General features: G+C 38.9%; 1 protein-coding gene across 1 annotated transcript in view; it reads left to right on the top strand.

Annotated features, from left to right (window-relative positions):
- Window positions 1-15,383: 15,383 nt before the first annotated feature.
- Window positions 15,384-21,493, top strand: part of LOC127658440 (exostosin-1a) — an 85,383-nt gene continuing 79,273 nt past the window's right edge. Inside the window, exon 1 of the mRNA XM_052147734.1 lies at window positions 15,384-16,440. Within this exon, the coding sequence (XP_052003694.1) occupies window positions 15,527-16,440 (914 nt within the window). The 5' untranslated portion in view covers window positions 15,384-15,526. The remainder of the gene's footprint in view (window positions 16,441-21,493) is intronic.

Genomic DNA, 21,493 nt, shown 5'->3' on the forward strand with positions numbered 1-21,493 from the left:
GGATATTGAACAAGGAACAAAATGTTTGTAATTACTTATATTCATGATTGTTACACAGGTTCACTTTAAAGAAAACAGCATGTAAAGTGAAATATAAATGATTAATGATAAATTAGGATGTAAATAAATAAAGAAAATACAAATAATTAAGTAGAGTATTGATCATTTCGCAATTAGTCAATAAAGCTATAACAAAACACCAAATTCAATATTTAAAAAGTTTTCAATAGTAATAGGTATTCTCAATATAATGTTATAGAGTGATTTTTTTTTATTGTTAATCAATTTCAAAGACATTTGAGATCCATTTCCAGTTTTGTTTGAGGACCTGAGATGTCTTTTATCACATGCATGCACAGAGAGGAAACTTGATGCTGCAATCCAGCTGGACGGCGACCGACGTGGGTATGCCGCATGTGAATGACCCTCATTGTGAGCCAGTAGGGGAACACTCAGAATATATATATATGAAACATGGTCATATAGTATGAATTAACCCATTCAGGAACCCAGTCAGGAAGGAAGATTATTTGTAATGAATGTGCCTGTGACTTTTGGGAAATACAATGGTCTGAATGCAGGCGGTTGTGTTAAATGACAGGGAGACCATACTTTAAGAGAGGGGTATAAGTATATGTTCGGCCAATGAAATAGCAAGCACTCTTGACAGAGAGGACTCTACATCTTGGTTGTAAAACCTTGCGAATGTGTTTTGAGAAGACCATCCTGCTGCAAAACATATGTCTTGTAAGGACACTGTTCGTCCATGCCCATGAAGAGGCCATGCCTCTGATTGAGTGTACTTTAACACCAATTGGGCAATTCACACCCTGTAACTCATAAGCCAGGGTGATCGCGTCAACGATCCATTGAGACAGTCTTTGCTTGGAGATTGACATTCCTATCGTGTGTCCTCCATAGTACACACGCGTGTGCGCTAAACGTATGTGTGTAGTGCTCACAAAGGGCATAACAAATGCAAGGAAAGTTCCTCATCCGAATTAAATGGAAGAGGGGAAAAGGCTTGAAGGAGAACCACCTGCGATTTGAAGGGTGTGGTTAGAACCTTTGACAGTGGTTTTTGAAAGACCCGGACCAAACTCTATACATGAATTGTCAACTGACAGTGCTTGCAAATCACAGATCTGTTTTTACTGACACCAAAGCCAGCAGTAATGCTGGGTCTTAATGCTGGTTAGGTCTTAAGAGAAAGCAAACACAATTCAACACAATAGGCCAGAGGCTTATAGGGAGGCACCGCAAACACTTTTTGGACCAAAGTTAGGTCCCAAGTTGGGACTTTAGCCAGGCGAGGGGGGTTTAACCGCCCCACCCCCTTAAGGAATTTTATGATTAAATCATGTTTGCCTAAAGAGTTGCTGGCTTCATGTGCGTGATATGCAGATATAGTCCCTGCATAAACTTTGAGCATTGATGGAGTAAGCCCTGCATCCATCCAATCGCTCTTAAAGAAATGCACAAATTATAGGTATGGAGCAGTTCACTGGGTCTTTGCCATGTGAAAAACACCAAGTAGTGAACACATTTCATTTCAGTGCATAAAGGCATCTTGTGGAATGTGCTCTAGCCTGTAAAGTGGGGTTCATAACCGACTAAGCCAATTCTGGTTCCTCTGCAGTGCTCCATTCAAAGGCCACACATGTAGGCTTCACAGATCTGGCTGGAGATGCCAAATTGAGCCTTGTGTTTGAGAGAGAAGGTGTCTCCTCAGCGGTATTTCCCATGGCGGCCCGTCCAGTATTTCTACCATCTCCAGAAACCAGGACTGATTGGGCCATTTCGGCGAAATTAACAGAACTGTTTCTGCTCTGACTTTGCAGATGACAGAATGAAGGAGGCGCACCAGGTGCAATGTGGAACATCGCTTGAGCCTGTATTGGAGAGGTCTCATGTGTAACAGACCTAACGCTCTGAATGAAGGCAGATGCTGCCGCCTAAAACCCAGCATTCTCTGAAATGACTTCAGTGGTCATTTCAATGGTCTATATGTGTTCGTTCGTGAGGTGAGCATGCAGGCTCACAGTTTAGAGATTAAATCCTAAAAAGGAGATTTACTTGGGGAAAGTATACCTTTCGCCCAGTTGACGTTAGACCAGATTTTGTTCACTCAGTAGTGCCTCTGGCTTGTAATAACCAATCAGCGAGGTCAATGAAACAAGCAAACCGTTAATTTCTAATAGGGCGAGTGTTGCATCGATACATTCAGAGAGCAATAGACAGACTAAAATGAAGGACTTTAAATTGATACGCAGTTCCCACGAACACAACTCTAAAAAGCCGACTGTAACAGTGCATTTGGTACACAAAGTACACATCCTTTAGATCTATTGATGCAAACCAGTCCTGAGGACGATGTGCGATAAGATCTGTTTCTGAGTTAACATTTTTCATTGTATGATATAATGAGCTGCTCATCATTGGGAAGCGGTTGTGCATAATGTGTGGGCTTGGAAGCGGGAAAGAGCTCTTTATTTGGGCCTTTGTTTGGGCCACGGCTTGCGTGGCTTTACCATCTGCGACATTTGCCGGCACAGAGGCAGCAGTCGTGGGGTTTTTAGACGGCTGCTGGCCGAAGACAGAGTGGGAGCAAGCTGGTTGTGATAAAGTACTGCTCCTTTTTGGCATAAAATGTCTTATAGCCTCTGAGTTTTGCCAAGTCATGACACAGCACTCAGCGAATCTATCCACAGAGCTGCCAAAAAGGCCAGCTAGAGACACCGGAGCATCAAATAGAGCAGCTTTTTCCACATCACGTACTTCAGTATGGTTCATCCAGATGTGATGATCCAAAACTACCAAGCTGCCATTGACTTGCCAGTCGCCTGTGCAGTGTCTTGGCTCACAACACAACACAAAGTCCGTAGTAGTGCAAAGCTCTTTGTACAGCCTTGCTCGTCCATTTGCTTGAGGAGCTTTGCTTGGAAAACTTGGAGCACTGCCATCACATGGAGTGTTGAACCAGCTTGGCCCACTGCTAAGTATGCTTTTCACACCAGTGTGGATGTCATTCGATACAGCTTGGAAGGATGAACGGTGCATGATTTCCACACCCTGCTACTTGTTGGGCAGAGAGGTGCTACTACCGCCTCTTCAACAGGGGTTAGTTGGGCATAACCTTTGTTTTCCCTGTGGTCCACTTTAGTGAGGAGAATGGAAATAGCTGAGCGAGCTGACTAGAGTGCCCACCAGGATTCTGTTAGTTCAATATGAACGTCCGGGAAGAAAGGGGAAGATCTCTGGATTGGACTGTTTGGTTATCTTAACATAAGTTGTTTATAAATTTGTGTAAGTTTCTTTACTAATTTAAGGAAAATATATTATTAAGACAATATGGAAGGTCTTGCTCTTTATCTGCATGGTTCCTTACAATCAAATCTATCTAATATGTTTACAGCTCACATGAAAAAGTGTATCTGGACTATTCTGAGAACAAAAGCAACAATGATCTTCCATTCATCCATATCCTGTTGGGGAGCAAACTTGATTTTTGGTGACAGGAATTGATCACAAATTAACTTTTGGAGACCAATGTGAAGATCAGATGGCCTGCTATATTTATGTAGTGACCGGTTAGTATTCTATGCTATTTGCTTTACATTTGCCTTGCAGAATGAAAGGTAATTTTTGAAACCCCTTATTTAAAAATTGACATCCCTGTCTATGTCTCACACTACTGTGCAAGTGAGCAAATTCAGTGCTAAGCTAAATGATAGCTAACATTGTGATGTATACAAAACCTTGTTGGCTCAACACTTTTATAATGACTGAAAGCATGAGTGAGTGTCAGTTCACAACAAATCAAAGAACAGATCACATATTATCTGTGGTGAATGACCTGATATTTTTATTTATAAAAAGAGGGGGCACTTGCAAGTTCACAGACATTTCTGGGGAGAATGGCCCTAGCCCTCACCCTATCCAACAGGTCCCAGACGTGCTCAATGGGATTGAGATCCGGGCTCTTCGCTGGCAGTACACTGACATTCCTGTCTTGCAGGAAATCAAGCACAGAACGAGCAGTATGGCTGGTGGTCTTGTCATGCTGGAGGGTCATGTCAGGTTGAGCATACAGGAAGGGTACCACATGAGGGAGGAGGATGTCTTCCCTGTAACGCACAGCGTTGAGATTGCCTGCAATGACAACAAGCTCAGTCCAGTGACACACCGCCCCAGACCATGACGGACCCTTCACTGTCTCCCTGTAGTGCTGTCTTAAGCTACGTACACACTGCCAGTGACTTTATCGCTGCAGGTCGCCAGTGGCTGGCGGTGAAGTCGCTAGTGGGTGTTCCCACTACTGGTTGCCTAGTAACGTTTATAAATGACATTCACGGATGTCATTCCATTGCTGTTGACAGCGAATCTCTTTTCTTGCCACTAAAAACAAACATTTTGTAGGGAAAAGACTAAATATAAATGGAATCAGTACATAAAATGCTTTATATCAAAGATGAATGAGAAACAAGGCGTGCTGTTTGCCAGAGCGGCTGTTTATCTGCGGCGAAAATGCAAATGTCGGTCTGTATGGGTCCATAAAATCCCCGCGATCTCAGATACACCTTTCCACGCAGTATTTTTCTTAAAAATGTCCTTGTACGTGGGAAGAGACATATCATAGAGCACTGGAACATTTCTAACAGCAAGAATTAGCCTTTCATCCATCTTTCCATTACTGCAGGAGCTGAGAGAGAGAGAAGGATCACGTGAGCTCTCCCGTCGTCTCTCCTATTGGCTGTCGCTTCCGTTAGTCGCTCCAAACTTGAACTTTTCTCAACTTTGTCGCGTCGCTGGACACGCCCACATCTAACGCCAACGGTCGCGACAGCTCGTATCGCCGGAAGTCGCTGTGCTCGCATTGAAAATGAATGGTATTGAGTCGCTGTCGCGCGCGATGTCGCTGGCAGTGTGTACGTACCTTTAGGCGTCTCACAGTACAGACATTGCAATTTATTGCCCTGGCCACATCTGCAGTCCTCATGCCTCCATGCAGCATGCCTAAGCCACATTCATGCAGATGAGCAGCAACCCTCTGCATCTTTCTTTTGGAGTCAGTAGAAAGGTCTCTTTTGTGTCATACATTTTTATAACTGTGACATTAATTTCCTATCGTCTGTAAGCTGTTAGTGTCTTAACCACCATTCCACAGGTGCATGTTCTTTAATTGTTTATGGTTCATTGAACAAGCATGAAAAACTTTGTTTAAACCCTTACATAAAGATATGTAAAGTTATTTAGAGTTTAACAAAATTATATTTAAAATACAGTGTCCTGAAAAAGACATTTCTTTTTTTTTGCTGAGTTTATGTGTAGAATAGTTTTTTCCAAAAAGGATTTCTGCTTCATTATTAGTTTGTATTTACCAGGATGCCGTAATTTGAGTGAGACGTAGGATCTATTTGCAGGCTTTAATAAAAATTATGAAAAACAAACAAACAAACAAGAACTCAAAACAACAACATACAAGAATTGACAAAGGAATGCAAAAACTAAAGGGAATTTATACAAACAAAAGCTAATGAGGGAATGGAAAACAGATGAGAAACATCAGGAACAGATGACAGTGATGAGGGCAGTGCATTCTGGGTAACATAGTCTGGTGTAAACACTTCAAAATAAGAGTCCTCGGAAACACGAGGGGAGACAGACTGTGACATTATTGTTATTGTCTTTCATATTATTATAATTTTTTTCTTGTCTTATTTATGCCAGGATGCTTTATTACAACCTCACCCAAACCTGTAACGAAACAAATTTCGTTAATGACGAAACGTTTGTAGAACTTTGTTTTTTAATGGAATGGTTTTGTCCTTATTGTTGGGAAAGGGTTTTTAATTCTATAGTTGCCTACTACTAGTAATTTTGCCAGAGCATACAATGCTGCTGTTATTATGACTTTGAAAACCTACAGTACATGTGATATATTTAGAAATTTCTCATAATGGTGATATGTCATGTAATCAATAGAATCTAGTGTTAACCTGTATTAATGTCTACCTGCCTGTTTTAAAGGAACAAATAAACAGTTAAGCCTGTTGCTTTCATGTTCCTTAATGCAGTGATTGCCACCAGTGGTTAAATGTTCCTCTTCTCAGTATTTATTTCCATTAAAAATAAGATTTTTGTGTTGCACTGCCTGATATTGTGCAATTTTGTGTTTATTTTTTAAAATGTTAGTACATTGTGTATTCATATGCACTCATGCATATATTAGTCATGTATACTGTAAAGACAATAAACATGTTAATCATATTTTAAGTCTTGTTACTCCTGGGTGTGGCGGAGTAACAAGTCCGAAGAGAGAGAAAACGGTAAGGGTGCACACACCTGAGTGCTATAATGTCTAACACTGGTTTCTGTTTGCAGTTAGCACTGGGGAGAGCAATATAAGTAGGAACCACACCAGAGGTGAGGAGAGAGAGCCCTGCACACTCACCCACTGAGGCTGTGTTATTGTTAAGCTGTAAAGCTATTTATCTTCTGAGTGTGAAAATAAAACTTACCGTTTGAGTTTAAGTTTCCGTCCTCCGCTTGTCAACATTTATCGAACCTTGGATGGATTTTATTTTGTATTTTTTGTCCACTGGTTTTATTTAAAAAATGTATGTAATTATATTAACATTAACCCTTTCAGTTATATGTGTTAATATAAATAAAAAAGCATAAATGAAAGGGGTTTGGATCAATTGGTGTCATAAAGAAACTTTTTATTAGTGGTTCTTCAAAGAACATTTGGAAAGAGTCCTTTGTAGGGGTTCTTTGTGGCACCAAGAAAAAAATGGTTCTTTAGGGAACTGGTCACTGAAAGGTTATTTGGGGAACCAAAAAATATGGCATTGATTTGACCATGTGGAACAGACTCAAAATTCTGTTTTCTTATCGTCTTGTCACTAGAGACGCTATACAGTACGTGTATTGGCCTGTTCATTCTGCATCCTCTGATTGCAAACAGTGAAGGGAGCTTAAAGAAGCCTTTAAGAATTCAGAACTGTTGACATGCTACCATTCTCTTTACATCATCATAAGTAAGCAATGAGGGTATACGGTATAAACAGCCTTTGACAGTCAGATTATTTCTATATAAACTAAATGTGCATATTGACAGATAGCTGTAATAGGAATCAGCAACACTTTATCTACAGAAAAATCTAGTCCGTGCCAAGTCTTGGAGGATTATAACACAAAGGGACGTTGTTTTTACATCTGTCTATATGCTTATGCAGTCGTATCTAGGGCAGAAAGCACAGTATTATTTTTACTGCAGGTGGCTTCTTGTTAATTGTATCTTGTTTCAGTGTTTGGATGTGCCCATGGCACCATGTAATGTGGTTTCGTAACGGGGTTGAACATGCTGTAGTGTAGTGTAAACATTCCTAGTAAAATAGCCTATCAATATGAATCTTATCTCAAGCAAATGTTTTTGCAAATTTTCACATCTGTTTTGCTTTTTTATATAGCAGTTTGAGCCATTGTCAATACATCGTCTTTCTTGGCTCTAGGGTTGCCAACCCGTATTTTGGCCGAAATAAAGGCGTCCCGTACATGAAATGCTTGCTTCAATTAAAATGTCCCACAAGGTATCATGTTTAGTATTAAAGTGGTAAATGGCAAAAATCACAAGCCCTTTGACATTTAATCATGCAGAATGTGAATTTTCAACCTATACTTCCGTTTTCACTATAGTTAAAATGCTCAAATTCTGAATATCTGAAATTTTAGTTGCAATTTTAAAAAAGCATTTAAACTAATTGTAATTCAATTGTTGATTTTAGGAATCAATATGTGTACATGCAACTGTAAGGAAGTACTGATGTCAAAAATGATCATTAGTAAGAAGTACATAGCTGATATACATATTTTGAATTTAAAATTATTACAGGTATTTGTAATTGCATTTTGAAGGAGAGAATGACAGATCATTGGGAAATTCTACTACTGAAAATGCAGTTACAGATATCAATTATTATGTTAATGTTATGTTTAATATATTTTAGTAGTTGAAATATCATTTTTGATATCAAGAATAGTTATTCCCGTGAGAAATGACAACACTTTTGATATCAAGAATTAACATTTTACAAGTAAAAACCGAATTATTATATATTATTATATTACTATATTATAACCTAAAGTAGCAATTCCACTGCAGATATCAAGAATTAGCATTTGAACTAGTGAGTTAAAAGGCTTGTTTCGCAAGTCATATGTTTTTGAAACAATGTGAGGGTGAGTAAATAATGACATCATTTTGTGGTGAACTGTTCCTTTAAGGTCTGTGTGGAGGAACACAGTTGAAATCTCCTTCGTCTTCTGGGCCCCTGCAAATATTTTTGACAAGCAGAGAGTCAGTTATTAATAATACTACAAATGAGCCAGAACAAAAATATGAGTCAACCTGACAATGAATGTTTATGGGATGTTTGCCATGGTTCAAATTGAGATACACACTCCCTAATTCACCTGCATTGGATTGACAAGCAGCTCAGAGTCGTACATCTTAATAAAGTGGTTTGTAATCCCTGATGTGAGCATGTACAGTGTAACAGACAACTGCCTAGCCAAGCTACATGATTTCATTGCATATACAGCACTGACCCTAATGATCCTAACATACTGAACCTAACTGTGTCTGTGTGTCCTGATGCTTTTGCAAATAATGACAGAATTTTACATTTTAGGATTAGTATCCATTTAAGCTTGGAAACGAGGAAAAAAGATCACACTCAATAATATTCACCAGTCTCAGTTAGGAAATGAACTCCATGAACTACTTACCATCCCTGCAGGGGAAACCACTTGAAAGCATTCCATTGTACACGTGTGCACTTGAACAAAAGTTTATTTTGTTTGTGTGTGTACAGACAGCATTGGGAGCATCGTTATAAATGTTTAGCATTGCCATCAGACAACCAAACTGCTATTCATTTAGCTCGAATTTTGACTGTCAGCCTGATACACTTTGCAGCATAATCTGTCTAAGAACCCTGACTTACACAGAAAGAAATCGTCCGACCAACACTGACCAACAGTTCATTTTGTTTTTACATCAATACTGCAATAACAGACCAGAAGACACCAGAGAAATTAGTGGAAATATTGGTAATCAGAATCATAAATTTGTCAATGTAATGATGATAAAATGGGGCTAATATGATCATATTTCTTAGTTCTCGTCAGCACTCTGGCTGCTGCATTTTGAACCAATTAAAGTTTATCTATTGATCTTACTGGACATCCTCCCAGTAATGCATTACAATAATCTAGTCTTGAGGTCATGAACACATAAATTAGTTTTTGGCATCAGCAACAGAGAGCATCGTGTTGTAATTTTGCAATATTTCTTAGGTGGAAGGATGCTGTTCTACAAACACAGGTAATTTGATTTTCAAAGGACGGATTGGTATCAAATATAACACCTAAGTTCTTCGCTGTTGAAGATGATGTAACAGTACATCCATCGAGAGTCAAATTATATTTTAGAGTCTTATTTTTAGAGGTTTTTGGTCCAATAATTAGTACCTCTGGTTTGTCGGAATTGAGTAGAAGGAACTTTTTGGCCATCCAATCTTTTACTTAATTGATACACTCTGCTAATTTGGAGAATTGTGAAATCTCCTCAGGTTTTGAAGAAATATAAAGTTGTGTATCGTCAGCATAAAAGTGGAAACGTATTCCACGATTCCTGATAATATCTCCCAGAGGAAGCATATACATGGAGAAAAACAGAGGCCCTAAAACTGATCCCTGTGGCACTCCATACTTTACTTTTGTTTGGTTTGACAATTCCTCATTTACATAGACAAAGTGGCAGCGATCTGCTAAATAGGGCCTGAACCAGTGCAGCCAATCAATCAGATTAGGACTGACAATTTTAGCCAGCTCATACCATATTTATGAGCAATATGCATTAGATGATCAGTGAAAAGACTGTTTCAATCTGGTTAAAATGTACATGCCATGTCAACAGCACAGTGTGGCATGTAACAGCAAAGGAATGTTAATGATGACGGACCCTCTGAATTTAATAGCTTTTTAGACTACCATGGCTGTTGTGGAATTTAAATGACCTTGCATTTGCCCTGGGTCCTCTAAACCATCAAAGATTCAATTTGGGCCTGCTTTCTCATCCAATGTTCATAATTTAATGAAAAACATTTAATTAGTGTTACCATCATTCCATTTACTGTCTCCAAAAACATCAATCAAATCTTGTCACTCTACCAACCAAACAGTTCCGTGAAACACATTTGACCATGTTTAACTCCTGAACAAACTGAACATTATCAAACACATTCAAGTCATGCGTCTGAAAGGACTTCTTGAGAATGTAAATGTGACTTGCAATATTAGCAGCAAAGGAAAGAATCAGAAGATGGAAGGAATGCTGCAGACCTCCGCATTGATCTCAGATCCCCTCCTGAAAAATTCCTTCTCTCTCTCTGGAGTCTCTCCAGATCCTTGCAGCTGTACAAACAGTTCAAAGGAACATTTTATGGCTCCCTGCTGATATATTTAATTCAGTTAATGTACATTAATTTCTCAAATATGTTTCACCCATTTAATCCACTCTGATCCACTATACAGTATGCTTTATTTAGCATGACCTTACTGCGCTAAAATTGACTTTTATAAGAATTGCATGGATATCTAGAGACTCTGTAATAGTCCTTCTTTTTTTATAGATACCAAATATACTCTGCAATGAATTAAGGCACTGAATCATATAGAACAATGCAACTATTAACTATAATGCACCCATGGGATATTTTGACATTTAACTTGCATAGCTAGGTTGCATCTATAAGGTGACACTACACTCAGTTCTTGTCTTAAAGATGTTTCTTTGTATCTAAAGATATGGGAATTATATTTCAAATGATAAATTATCATGTACATTTTGCAGCTGCAATCAGTCTTGGATTATTAAATTCAGTGGCTCTCAAAAATGGGCCGCAGGTTTGTTCTGATAGGGCTGTGGACAGCAGGGGTAAACAATGCTAAATGCAAATAATAAAATGCAACTAACCATATAATTGTGCACAGGTAGGACAGCTAAATAAAATGGATCATCAACTTTTAAAAGGAGAAAGTGCCTCATATGACTCTCTGTGGTCATTAAAAATCCCAGGACACTTCTCGTAAAGAGCAGGGGTGTAACCCCGGTGTCCTGGCCAAATATGGCCCCTATCTACCATGGTATTGTATTAATCTCCATCCTTGAATTGGCTACATAACTATACTCTCTCCTCTCCACCAATAGCTGGTGTGTGGTGGGCGTTCTGGCGCACTATGGCTGCCGTCGCATCATCCAGGTGGATGCTGCACACTGGTGGTGGTTGAGGAGATTCCCCCTATACTATGTAAAGCGCTTTGAGTGCCTAGAAAAGCGCTATATAAATGCAAGGAATTCATTATTATCCAGGTTGAGTCCAATCCAACTCTACTGTACAGTATCACTAAGCAATAGCTAGCCAAATTAGGCAGATGCCAATACGGATAGATTCCTTGACATGTCCTCATCCTCAAAAATCATGAACAAAACTATGAAAATGTAACCGGCCCTGCTCCGTATGGGATTCGAACCGGCGTCTCCATGGGAGGCGGGGCGTGCTAATGAGGAGGCTAAGTCACATGTGCGCATCTCTTGAGGCCAAGGGAGTGAGGATTACACATACCGCACAGCTATCACATACCAGCTGGCTCCTGTTACACTCACCCCCCTAAATCTCACTCCCATCTGGATCACAGCACCACTGTAACCAGTCCTGCTCCACCCACTCTGAACGGGATTTGAACCGGCATCTCCGGCATGGGAGGCACAGGTGCTAAAAAGGAGGCAGTAGGCCCAAACATACTCGACATAAGTACGTGAACTAGGGATGTGCACGGATAGTTGACATTTGGTTAACCGCTCAACACTTTACTATGCGAATACCAAAATCACTATTCGGTTATTCTACATGTGCAATACAGGTCTTCAATCTGACTCGAAGTTGACAAGTTGTAACAAACCAGGTTTGGGTTCGTTTTTCAAGTATAGAACGAGTCAGGGGCTGTTCAAACATGCTTTTCTGTGTATTTGCGCAGTTTTTCTATGTTCTGTTGACTGTTGTGCTGCACTGAGCACCTTGTGCAAGTTTGACACATTTTTAGACACCAAGTAAAGTTAAAAATAACTTTATCTTTTATAAATGTATCATGAAACAACTGCGTTGTTTCATTTGTTGCACTGTGCTGCTTTCTGAAGAAATTTAGGTTGCAAAGAGGACTTCATGTGACTGTTACATCATTAAACACGATTCCTGCACACACAAGATTATATTTTGACCGCACAAAAATATTTTGCACGTACAAGAGGATATTCTGAGTGCACAAAAAGTTATTTTGTATGCGCTTGAACTCAGTTTTGTAAAGCAATGTATCTTCTTGCGAAGATTAATTTATTTTTTGCATATGCAAGGTCTCACTCGTTCTCTCTCCTCATAAGTTCTCTGCATGCGCTCGGAAATTTAGACTGGTCATTTTCTTTTCCAACCTTAGTCTAAGTCCCGCCTCCTATATCAGGATTGGCTATTAGAAGCTGCTTACAAGCGTGCTGCAATTGGACAGATGAGGTAGATACAGCAACCATGAACATATCAGTGTAAATGTAGCAGAAGTTCAGTACACACTTTATATACTGTATGCAGTATCACTACAAAATATATTTACCCTGTGGATTGCATACTTACTGTTTACAGGATACTGTAAAGCTTAACTTACCTAATGTAATTTTTTTAAATGTAGTTGCCTGGGATCATGCAATGCTAGGATTTGTTTCTATTATTTTTTTACTTATGCAGTCTCAAACAATTGAGGTACAATATTTTGTACATTTAATTTACCCCAAACTATGACGGGAGATATAATTAGCCTCTGTTATGTTTCTTCCATTTCTTCTCCTTAATTAATTTTGCCAGAGGGGTAGAATGCATAAACTTAATAAAAACAGCATACTGAACATTTCAAGATACCCCACAGCTTTGAAATGCAAATATAAACAACTTTTTTTTATTATCAAGAATAGAAGGTTAATTTTTCAATATTTATAATATTCATAATATGTATAATATACAAGGCTGTCGAAAAAATAGGAGCCAACACACTAAAGAAGGTGGAAAAAATAACATGTTTATTAAAGAAAATAATATTTCATATAATAATAACAAAAAGAAGAAGGTTCGGTGGTTGCTGATCCATGGTAGACTGTAATGTCGTCACATTTATTTTAATAAACTGCTGTCTCAGAATATCTTGTGGGATAGAAATAAGTCAAATTAAGTTACCTCAAAACTACACACTTACATTAGTCCTAAAGAGTTTTACACATAGGAGAGATTAAATAATATAATTTCAGATGAAAGTGGAAGCAAGCAAGTACGTAAGTGTAACTTAGTAACCCAGATAACCAAATACTAGCCAAGTAAACATGACAATACTTGCATTCATGTCTCATGGAAATGTCAGCCTGGCCGGGCAGAGCGCATATACTACAATGACAATTTCATTATTTTTGTTTGAGTTTAATGTGATAATTCATCATTTTAAGATCTGTGTATTTTGCTATTTTGGCTCAAAGCTTATTGTGCCCTTATTACATCAGAAGGCAATTTTTTCAGATATTTCCAAATCGTATAAGAATTTGTGGATTTTCAAATCTGGGACAGCTAGTGCTAAAATCTGGTACGCCATTGCTATCTGTAATACATTGCATTTATGAATCGATTTATTGATGGAAAAAAAATTATTTGTTCTATGCATGGAATTAAAAAATATGTGACATGTTATATTTGTTGTCAGTGTGACTAAAAACTATTTATTTGACTTTGCTATCTAGGTAGCTAGTTAGCTAAACCATAAGCTAGCTAACTGGCAAATCATGAAAAGGTTTTGAATCCTTATCTTAAAGCAAAGAATATTAATGGCCTAAGCCCAAACATTTAACATAAATACTTGTAGCGCATTTAACTTTCCTAATGCATATTTTCTCAATTGAATAACGTAGTATGACTGTCCCACATTACACAAAACATGCTGTCCCACTTTGGAAACAACCTTTTCTAAGGTGGAAAGACAAAGACTGCATCAAGTAGAAAATACATTAACACATTTTCACAATATTATTGCAGCATTTGATGTACAAATACATCACAAAAATAATTTGATAACAATTTTGGACAGTTTTATTTATAACAGATTTATATCTTTAACATTCATTTTGTCTAAATCCTATGTCATTGACCTTTCACAAGGGGTACTTCCAATTTGACGATTTTCCCGCCAACATTTATGACATCACTTCCGCAAAGTCACGTGATTTCAATCAATTGCCCCCCTTGCTTGGATTCAACACCAATCATGTTTATGTTGTAAAAGAAGAGATAAATGCACTGGAGCTTGTGTGTCCCACATTACCCTAACCCACCCTACACTTTCAAAATCATTAAAACTGTTGAGAAAAATAGTGTGCTTTTTATGTTATTAACACAAACTCTCAGATTCAGTTTATGTGCGTTTTATGTAAGACGCAGCTACTTTCTTTTCTCCCTTTTTTAAGAGGATTATTATTCCTGTTATATCTCTGCTGATACAGCCGCAAATCCCATGAAATGTCAACAATTATAATCATTGTACAACTTCTTTTAACCTTTTCTCTTTAGCTCTTGTTCTTTTCTTTTTGTTAGCATTTTATATGTTTCTGCTGAAACAATCTTTCATATAAGATTTTTTTTGGCTGTAATAAACAAACAAATAAACAATAGGTCCTAAATAAACAAATATTATGTGTGGCTTGTCCAAAATACTTTCTACTCCACTTAATCTCTCTGTTGTTGCTTCAAAATACCTCCACACTCGCCTTGTGGTTGTGAAAAGATTGCAGAAGCGTCGCCCCTCCCGGAAATGACGTGAGCCAATCGCAGCGCCCAGTGTACGATGACAGTGCGTGACGTCAGCCGGCGTCGTGCGACGCTACTATGTAACAATCGGAACTTTCCGCTCGCAGATTAAAGCGCTGGAATGTTGCGTTGTATCATTGGCGTCGGAAAAGCGCTTTGAATGGGACGACTCGTCAGTTTGTTATGGTTTTATTCTAAATAGTAAATTATGCATGAGTACATAGGCAGCCAAGCTCCGTGCGTCAAGATTGTGGATTTGTCATCCGAAAATATGCGAGAAGACGCGGATTTGACGGGATTTTTCCGTTTGGGAAGTTTGTGACAGTGTCCTTATGACCCACGCGCAAGAGATGACATCTATCTCTAATCCATCACTGGGAATACTGCCATAATAATCTAACTGACCTCTCTGAATGTTGGTGTCGCCCACATGCACTGGATTTGGGATTGGAATCACAAGGTGGACGTTGCGTGCATCAGATCCCTGCAGGTTTGTGGAGGATGCTGCCCAGCTGGAGCTGAGAAGATCTTTGGATTCACCATCAAACATCTCCATCTGGATCGAAGGACACATGCAGGCCAAAAAACGCTATTTAATTCTCTTCTCGGTTGGCTTATGTCTCATTCTGCTTATCTTCCTGCATGGACCAGCTTCCAGAAGGAGCCCAAACCGAAGGGATGACCCGCATCCACACTGGCCCCACTTCTCAGATCCTTTACGAGCCTTCATACCCTGGGATCAGACCTCAACCGAGGACTATAATGTCCGGACATCTCCAAGACACAAGAGAGATGACAACCATGGAGTTGTCAAGTGTGGTATGGACTCCTGCTTTGATTTCGCATTGTGTAAGAGGAATGGCTTCAAAGTTTACGTCTACCCGCAACAAAAGGGCGAGAAGATTTCCGAAAGCTATCAAAACATCTTATCCTCTGTCGAAAGCTCCAGGTTTTACACTTCTGACCCGGGACAGGCTTGTCTCTTTGTCCTGAACATGGACACCCTGGATCGTGACCAGCTGTCCCCACAGTATGTGCATAACCTCAGAACTAAGATCCAAAACTTGAATCTGTGGAATAACGGGAGGAACCATCTCATATTTAATCTTTACTCTGGAACATGGCCGGATTACACAGAGGATTTGGGGTTTGACATCGGCCAGGCCATGTTGGCCAAAGCCAGCATCAGCACCGAGAACTTCAGACCCAACTTTGACATCTCCATCCCCTTGTTCTCCAAAGATCACCCCAGGACTGGAGGGGAAAGAGGGTATTTAAAGTACAACACGATCCCTCCTTTTAGGAAGTATATGCTGGTTTTTAAAGGCAAGCGCTATTTGACTGGGATTGGATCAGATACTAGGAATGCTCTTCACCATATCCATAATGCAGAAGATGTGGTGCTGCTCACCACATGCAAACATGGCAAAGACTGGCAGAAACATAAAGATGCCCGCTGCGACAAGGACAACGCTGAATATGACCGGTAGGTAGCCTAAATATTGGTCTTCTTGGCCACAAAAGTTGTGGCACTATATAAAAACTCTCATTAATATGTCATAATTATTATGCTATGTAATGCTTCACAGATCGGTTGTTCATGTACAAGCAAATAAGAATATACAGTAGTAGCACTGGACACTTAAAAACTGTGAAAGACATTGCATTTGATAACACAAACTCAAACCAAGTGGTGTTTATTTCAAAGACCAGTATTTTAAACCAAAAAGATTGAATGATCAAACAATTGACACAATGTACAAAATAAGTCACATTTAAAAATGTGTTAATGCCATTGCATTAGATAGCAAAATATTGAACCAAGTGAAATCTGCAAACAAACACTGCTTAAGCTTTTCTCAGCACTAACTTCACTTTTCTGAGCCGTAATTGCTATTACTTTTAGTTTAATCAACTGGTGTCAAGATTTTTTTTTTTAGTGTATGCATCAAGTAATGTCCTCTCACATAAGTCCTAGAAGAGTAACCACAGGTGCTACTCAGCACATGAACTATGGGCATGTTTCACTAACATTTAACAATCACAAAGCATCCAAATACATGTTGTTTTCATTTTTAACTGTATATCTAGTGTTTTATCATTAAATCCTTACAAACTTCTTTTGGTGAAGTGAGTTTGTGCTATCTTGACAAATAAATGCTGCTTGGTTTGAAGTGTTGCGTCTATTACAATGACATTCACACCCATTTAGTGTGTGAATTAAGTGTCTAAGTACTTTATAGGGCCACCGTACACTGTAAAACCTAATGTTGTCATTACTGGAAAAATCAAGTTGTCTTAATTAAACATTAGTTGAAATGTTTTGAGCTCATAACTCCAATATGTATGTTCAGTTAACTTATGTATCTTAAAAATCTGTAGACTTAAGATTTTAAGTGCTAATAACTCAAAATATTGAGTACAAAATTGAGGATACAGGAAAGACCCATAATTCCTTGCACTTGAATTATCGAAATGTTTCCTTGGTCGAAAAGAACTAATGTGGCCATTAAATAGTTATTTTTATTTCTCCAATTTTCTCCCAATTTGGAATGCCCAATACCCACTACTTAGTAGGTCTTCATGGTGTTGCGGTTTCTCCCCTCCATCCGGGTGGCGGAGGACACGTTTCAGTTGCCTCCGCTTCTGAGACTTCAATCCGCGCATCTTATCACGTGGCTGTTGTGCATGACACGGTGGAGACTCCCAGCATGTGGAGGCTCATGCTACTCTCCACGATCCACTCACAACTTCCCACATGCCCCATTGAGAGCGAGAACCCCTAATCGTGACCACAAGGAGGTTACCCCATGTGACTCTACCCTCCCTAGCAACCAGGCCAATTTGGTTGCTTAGGAGATCTGGCTGGAGTCACTCAGCACGTCCTAGATTCGAACTCGCGACTCCTGGGTTGGTAGTCGGCATCAATTCTCGCTGAGCTACCCAGGCCCCCTTAAATAGTTGTTATTACATATTCATAGAGGTTTTATCTCTTTCGTAGTGCTATTAATGTTGTTGCAAATAGTTGTTTCATGTGACATCGACATTAGGTTGATCTGTGTCTCATTTGGCCAAGTTGGACCCTGTTAACTCTAATTCAGTTCACCTTGTGCATGTGCATCTGAAGTACGGGTTTATATGCATTTCAGTGTAGAATGAAGTTTGTTTAATGAATGACCTAGAATCAGTTATAAACTTTATTTGACCTGTGTTATTGTATTATCGAAATTTTAGTCAATTCGACTAATTAAGTAGAAACAACAAAATGTAATTAGAAAATCTGAGTTAAGTCTGCTTGCATTTAGTTACCTTAACTTAAATAGTTTAGTTAGTTCTATATGAACACCAAGTTAGGTGAACTTAATTACACAAGTTTTGGAGACGCCATTACTCAATAAAATTGGCAATTGACTCAAAAGTCAACATATTAGGGTTTTCAGTGTATGTGACTCAAAGTTCATAGATGTTTAACCATTTTAATGTACATATTTGATCTTTTAAGCATTTATAACAAACATTTCATAATGTTATTTGAATGAAAATGAGCTTTTATGAACAGTTACTAAAACTTTACCTGTTTGCTGACAGCTTGGTTGGAAACAAACGGATACAAAACTTGTTTTTTGTGTTACAACCCAAAATGCACATTTGTCTAATAACAATCTTATTTGCCATCAAAAATCATTTAATTTTATGTTGGGATGCTTTCAAATGATGGAAACAATACTAGTTCTTCTTAATGCAGTGAGTTGTTTTTAAAGCCTGAGCTGATGCTTAACATTATAGCATGTATCATTTCAAATCCAAAGTGGAGTGCAGATGAAAACACTTCTTGGTTTTAATGCATTATGATGTACGGTCAGTGAGTAGGATGCAAAAGCTTTCAGTATAGATGACAACCCTGAACCCTGTTGGAATATCTATAGCTTACTTTCAGGATGTATTGCAAATGCTTGGAAACTTTTTCAGACGATTCTGTGTCTCAATTTCAATATCAGTTACACAGTTTTCTTATATTATATGTCAATTGAAGTGTGTGATTACTGTGCTTAATTTGGCACCAAACAGAATTGCAAAAATTATTGTTTTCAAACTTCCTGACAGATTTGGATTGACATGAGGGTCAATAAATTATGACATAAGTTTCATTTTCAACTGAGTTATCCCTTCAGCTTTTAATGCTATACATTCCTGCCATTTATAGGGTCCATTTTGGCCGTTTGATTTGAGGCAGGTGTGAAGAAGTCAAATTTGGCTTCCTCATTACATTGCCTTTAACAGTGTTGAACAAACAGTCATATCTGTGTGTGTTGCAGGGGCCTCAGGCTCCGATTTCCTGATGTGTTTGTTTTCTGGTGACCAGGCACTCATTGAGACATTGCCGGGGGGCTCTCTGATGGATTAGTGGAAACAATGACGCTGGTGCCAGTGAGGGGGAAAGCAGCCTTCCCTCTGTTTTAACAGTGGTTTCCCAGAGCCCCACTCAATCACCCAAGAATGCTTGTGTCCTGGGTGACCCCTCGACTTTAGTAGTGTGACCCCAGTGCCAAACCGCCTACCGACAGGCTGTTCTGGGTGACTCGTGGAGACTCTCACATGCCACTCACCATAGTTAACAAGATAGTCCTGCCGAAACACAGCTGTCTCCTTACTGATACTAGTAATATTTGTCTTATACATGCTACAATACTCATTATAGAGGTGGTTATGTGACCCAAAATTGATTATAGTAATTTTTTTCTGGAGTGGAAAACCAATAAAAATCGGCACATGCTTTAATAACAAGCTCCCCCTTCAGATCACGGTGATTGCTGCATCCTCTGATACAAAGTGCTCCGGATTGGCCAGCAAAATCTCAATAGGCCTTGATTATGGCAGCACCACCTTGACTTTTAATGGGAATGACAGCGAGGCTTTGAGGAAAAGACTTACCATCTCTTCAATGGCACGAACAATCCAAAAACACTTTAAACTCCTGAACAGCCCATTAAAGAGACTGTTAGTCTATCACTCATAGCCTCATTGTCATTCCCATTAAAAATCAAAGATGGCGCTAGCGTGAATAAGGACTTGCAAAGAATTAGCAATGAGTTTGTGGGCACCGTTGCCTGATTTGCAAATATATTAATATATGTTTCGATTGACACTTTGTTTCGTCACCATGATATATATCGTCATACCACCCAGCCCTATACATACAAGTGTATACATTTACATTTACATTTATGCATTTGGCAGACGCTTTTATCCAAAGCGACTTACAGAGCCCTTATTACAGGGACGTATTACAGGGACAATCCCCCTGGAGCAACCTGGAGTTAAGTGCCTTGCTCAAGGACACAATGGTGGTGGTTGTGGGGCTCAAACCAGCATCCTTCTGATTACCAGAATACCAGTTATGTGCTTAGACCACTACACCACCATCATATATAATAACTTGGTCTCGTAGAAAAACGTTACTATACCTACATTTGCAAATAAATTTTATCGTGGATCATTGTGCGTATCACAGCAATGTATTTCGACTCGTTCCTAATTGAATGTTTTTTTCCTTTTTTAATTATTTTCTCCCCTTTTTCTCCCCAATTTGGAATGCCCAATTCCCAATGCATTCTTAAGTTGACGTGGTGCACATCTTATCACGTGGCTTGTGCATCCACGCACACGCCCCACCGAAGTTACCCCAAGTGACTCTACCCTTCCTAACAACGGGCCAATTTGGTTGCTTTGGAGACCTGGCTGGAGTCACTCAGCACACCCTGGATTCGACCTAGCGACTCAAGGGGTGGGAGGCTCATTCCTCCTTTTCTTAAAAAAAATCGAGTTTACAGTGAGGCACTTACAATAGAAGTTAATGGGGAAATTATCAAACGCTAAAATACACACTGTTTCAAAAGTATAGCCACAAGACACAAAGTATATGCATGTAAACGTGATTTTAGTGTGATTTACAAGCCTTTTCTGTGTTAAGTTATAGCCAATTTTACAACATCTTTACCAAGGTTGGGAGGGTTACTTTTGAAATGTATTCCACTACAGATTACAGAATACATGCTGTAAAATGTCATTTGTAACGTATTCCAATAGTTTATTCAAGGTAAGTAACATATTCTAAATATGCCAAACGGGAACAACACTCAGACCGAAACTCGGCATTAACATTTCACTTATAATTAGCAGCACAATTAACTTCAGCACAGGCTACAAAATAAATAATGTTATTGAAATATTGTAAAGTGGTCATATGAACTACACAAATGAACGTTTAAAAAATAATATGCAAAATCGAATAGCTCCGCAACGGATGGCGAAAAATGCGTAAAGAAGTCTATCTTTCACCACAGACCATGTTTAAATTTCGATGTTTCTGGCCAGAAATACCAACATATTCACTTTATCTGGTTTTAATAAGCGGATTGGAGAAAAAATTTTTTTGCCAATAATCAACCCTCCCGGACTTCCTAGGTTGCCTATTAAAGCCTGTAGACTGATTTTCATGCGAAGGGAGCGGGTTGGTTTTGCCGGGAATATCCAAACGA

This window comes from Xyrauchen texanus, chromosome 17 (assembly GCF_025860055.1).
Source record: "Xyrauchen texanus isolate HMW12.3.18 chromosome 17, RBS_HiC_50CHRs, whole genome shotgun sequence".
In the NCBI taxonomy this organism is placed as follows: domain Eukaryota; kingdom Metazoa; phylum Chordata; class Actinopteri; order Cypriniformes; family Catostomidae; genus Xyrauchen; species Xyrauchen texanus.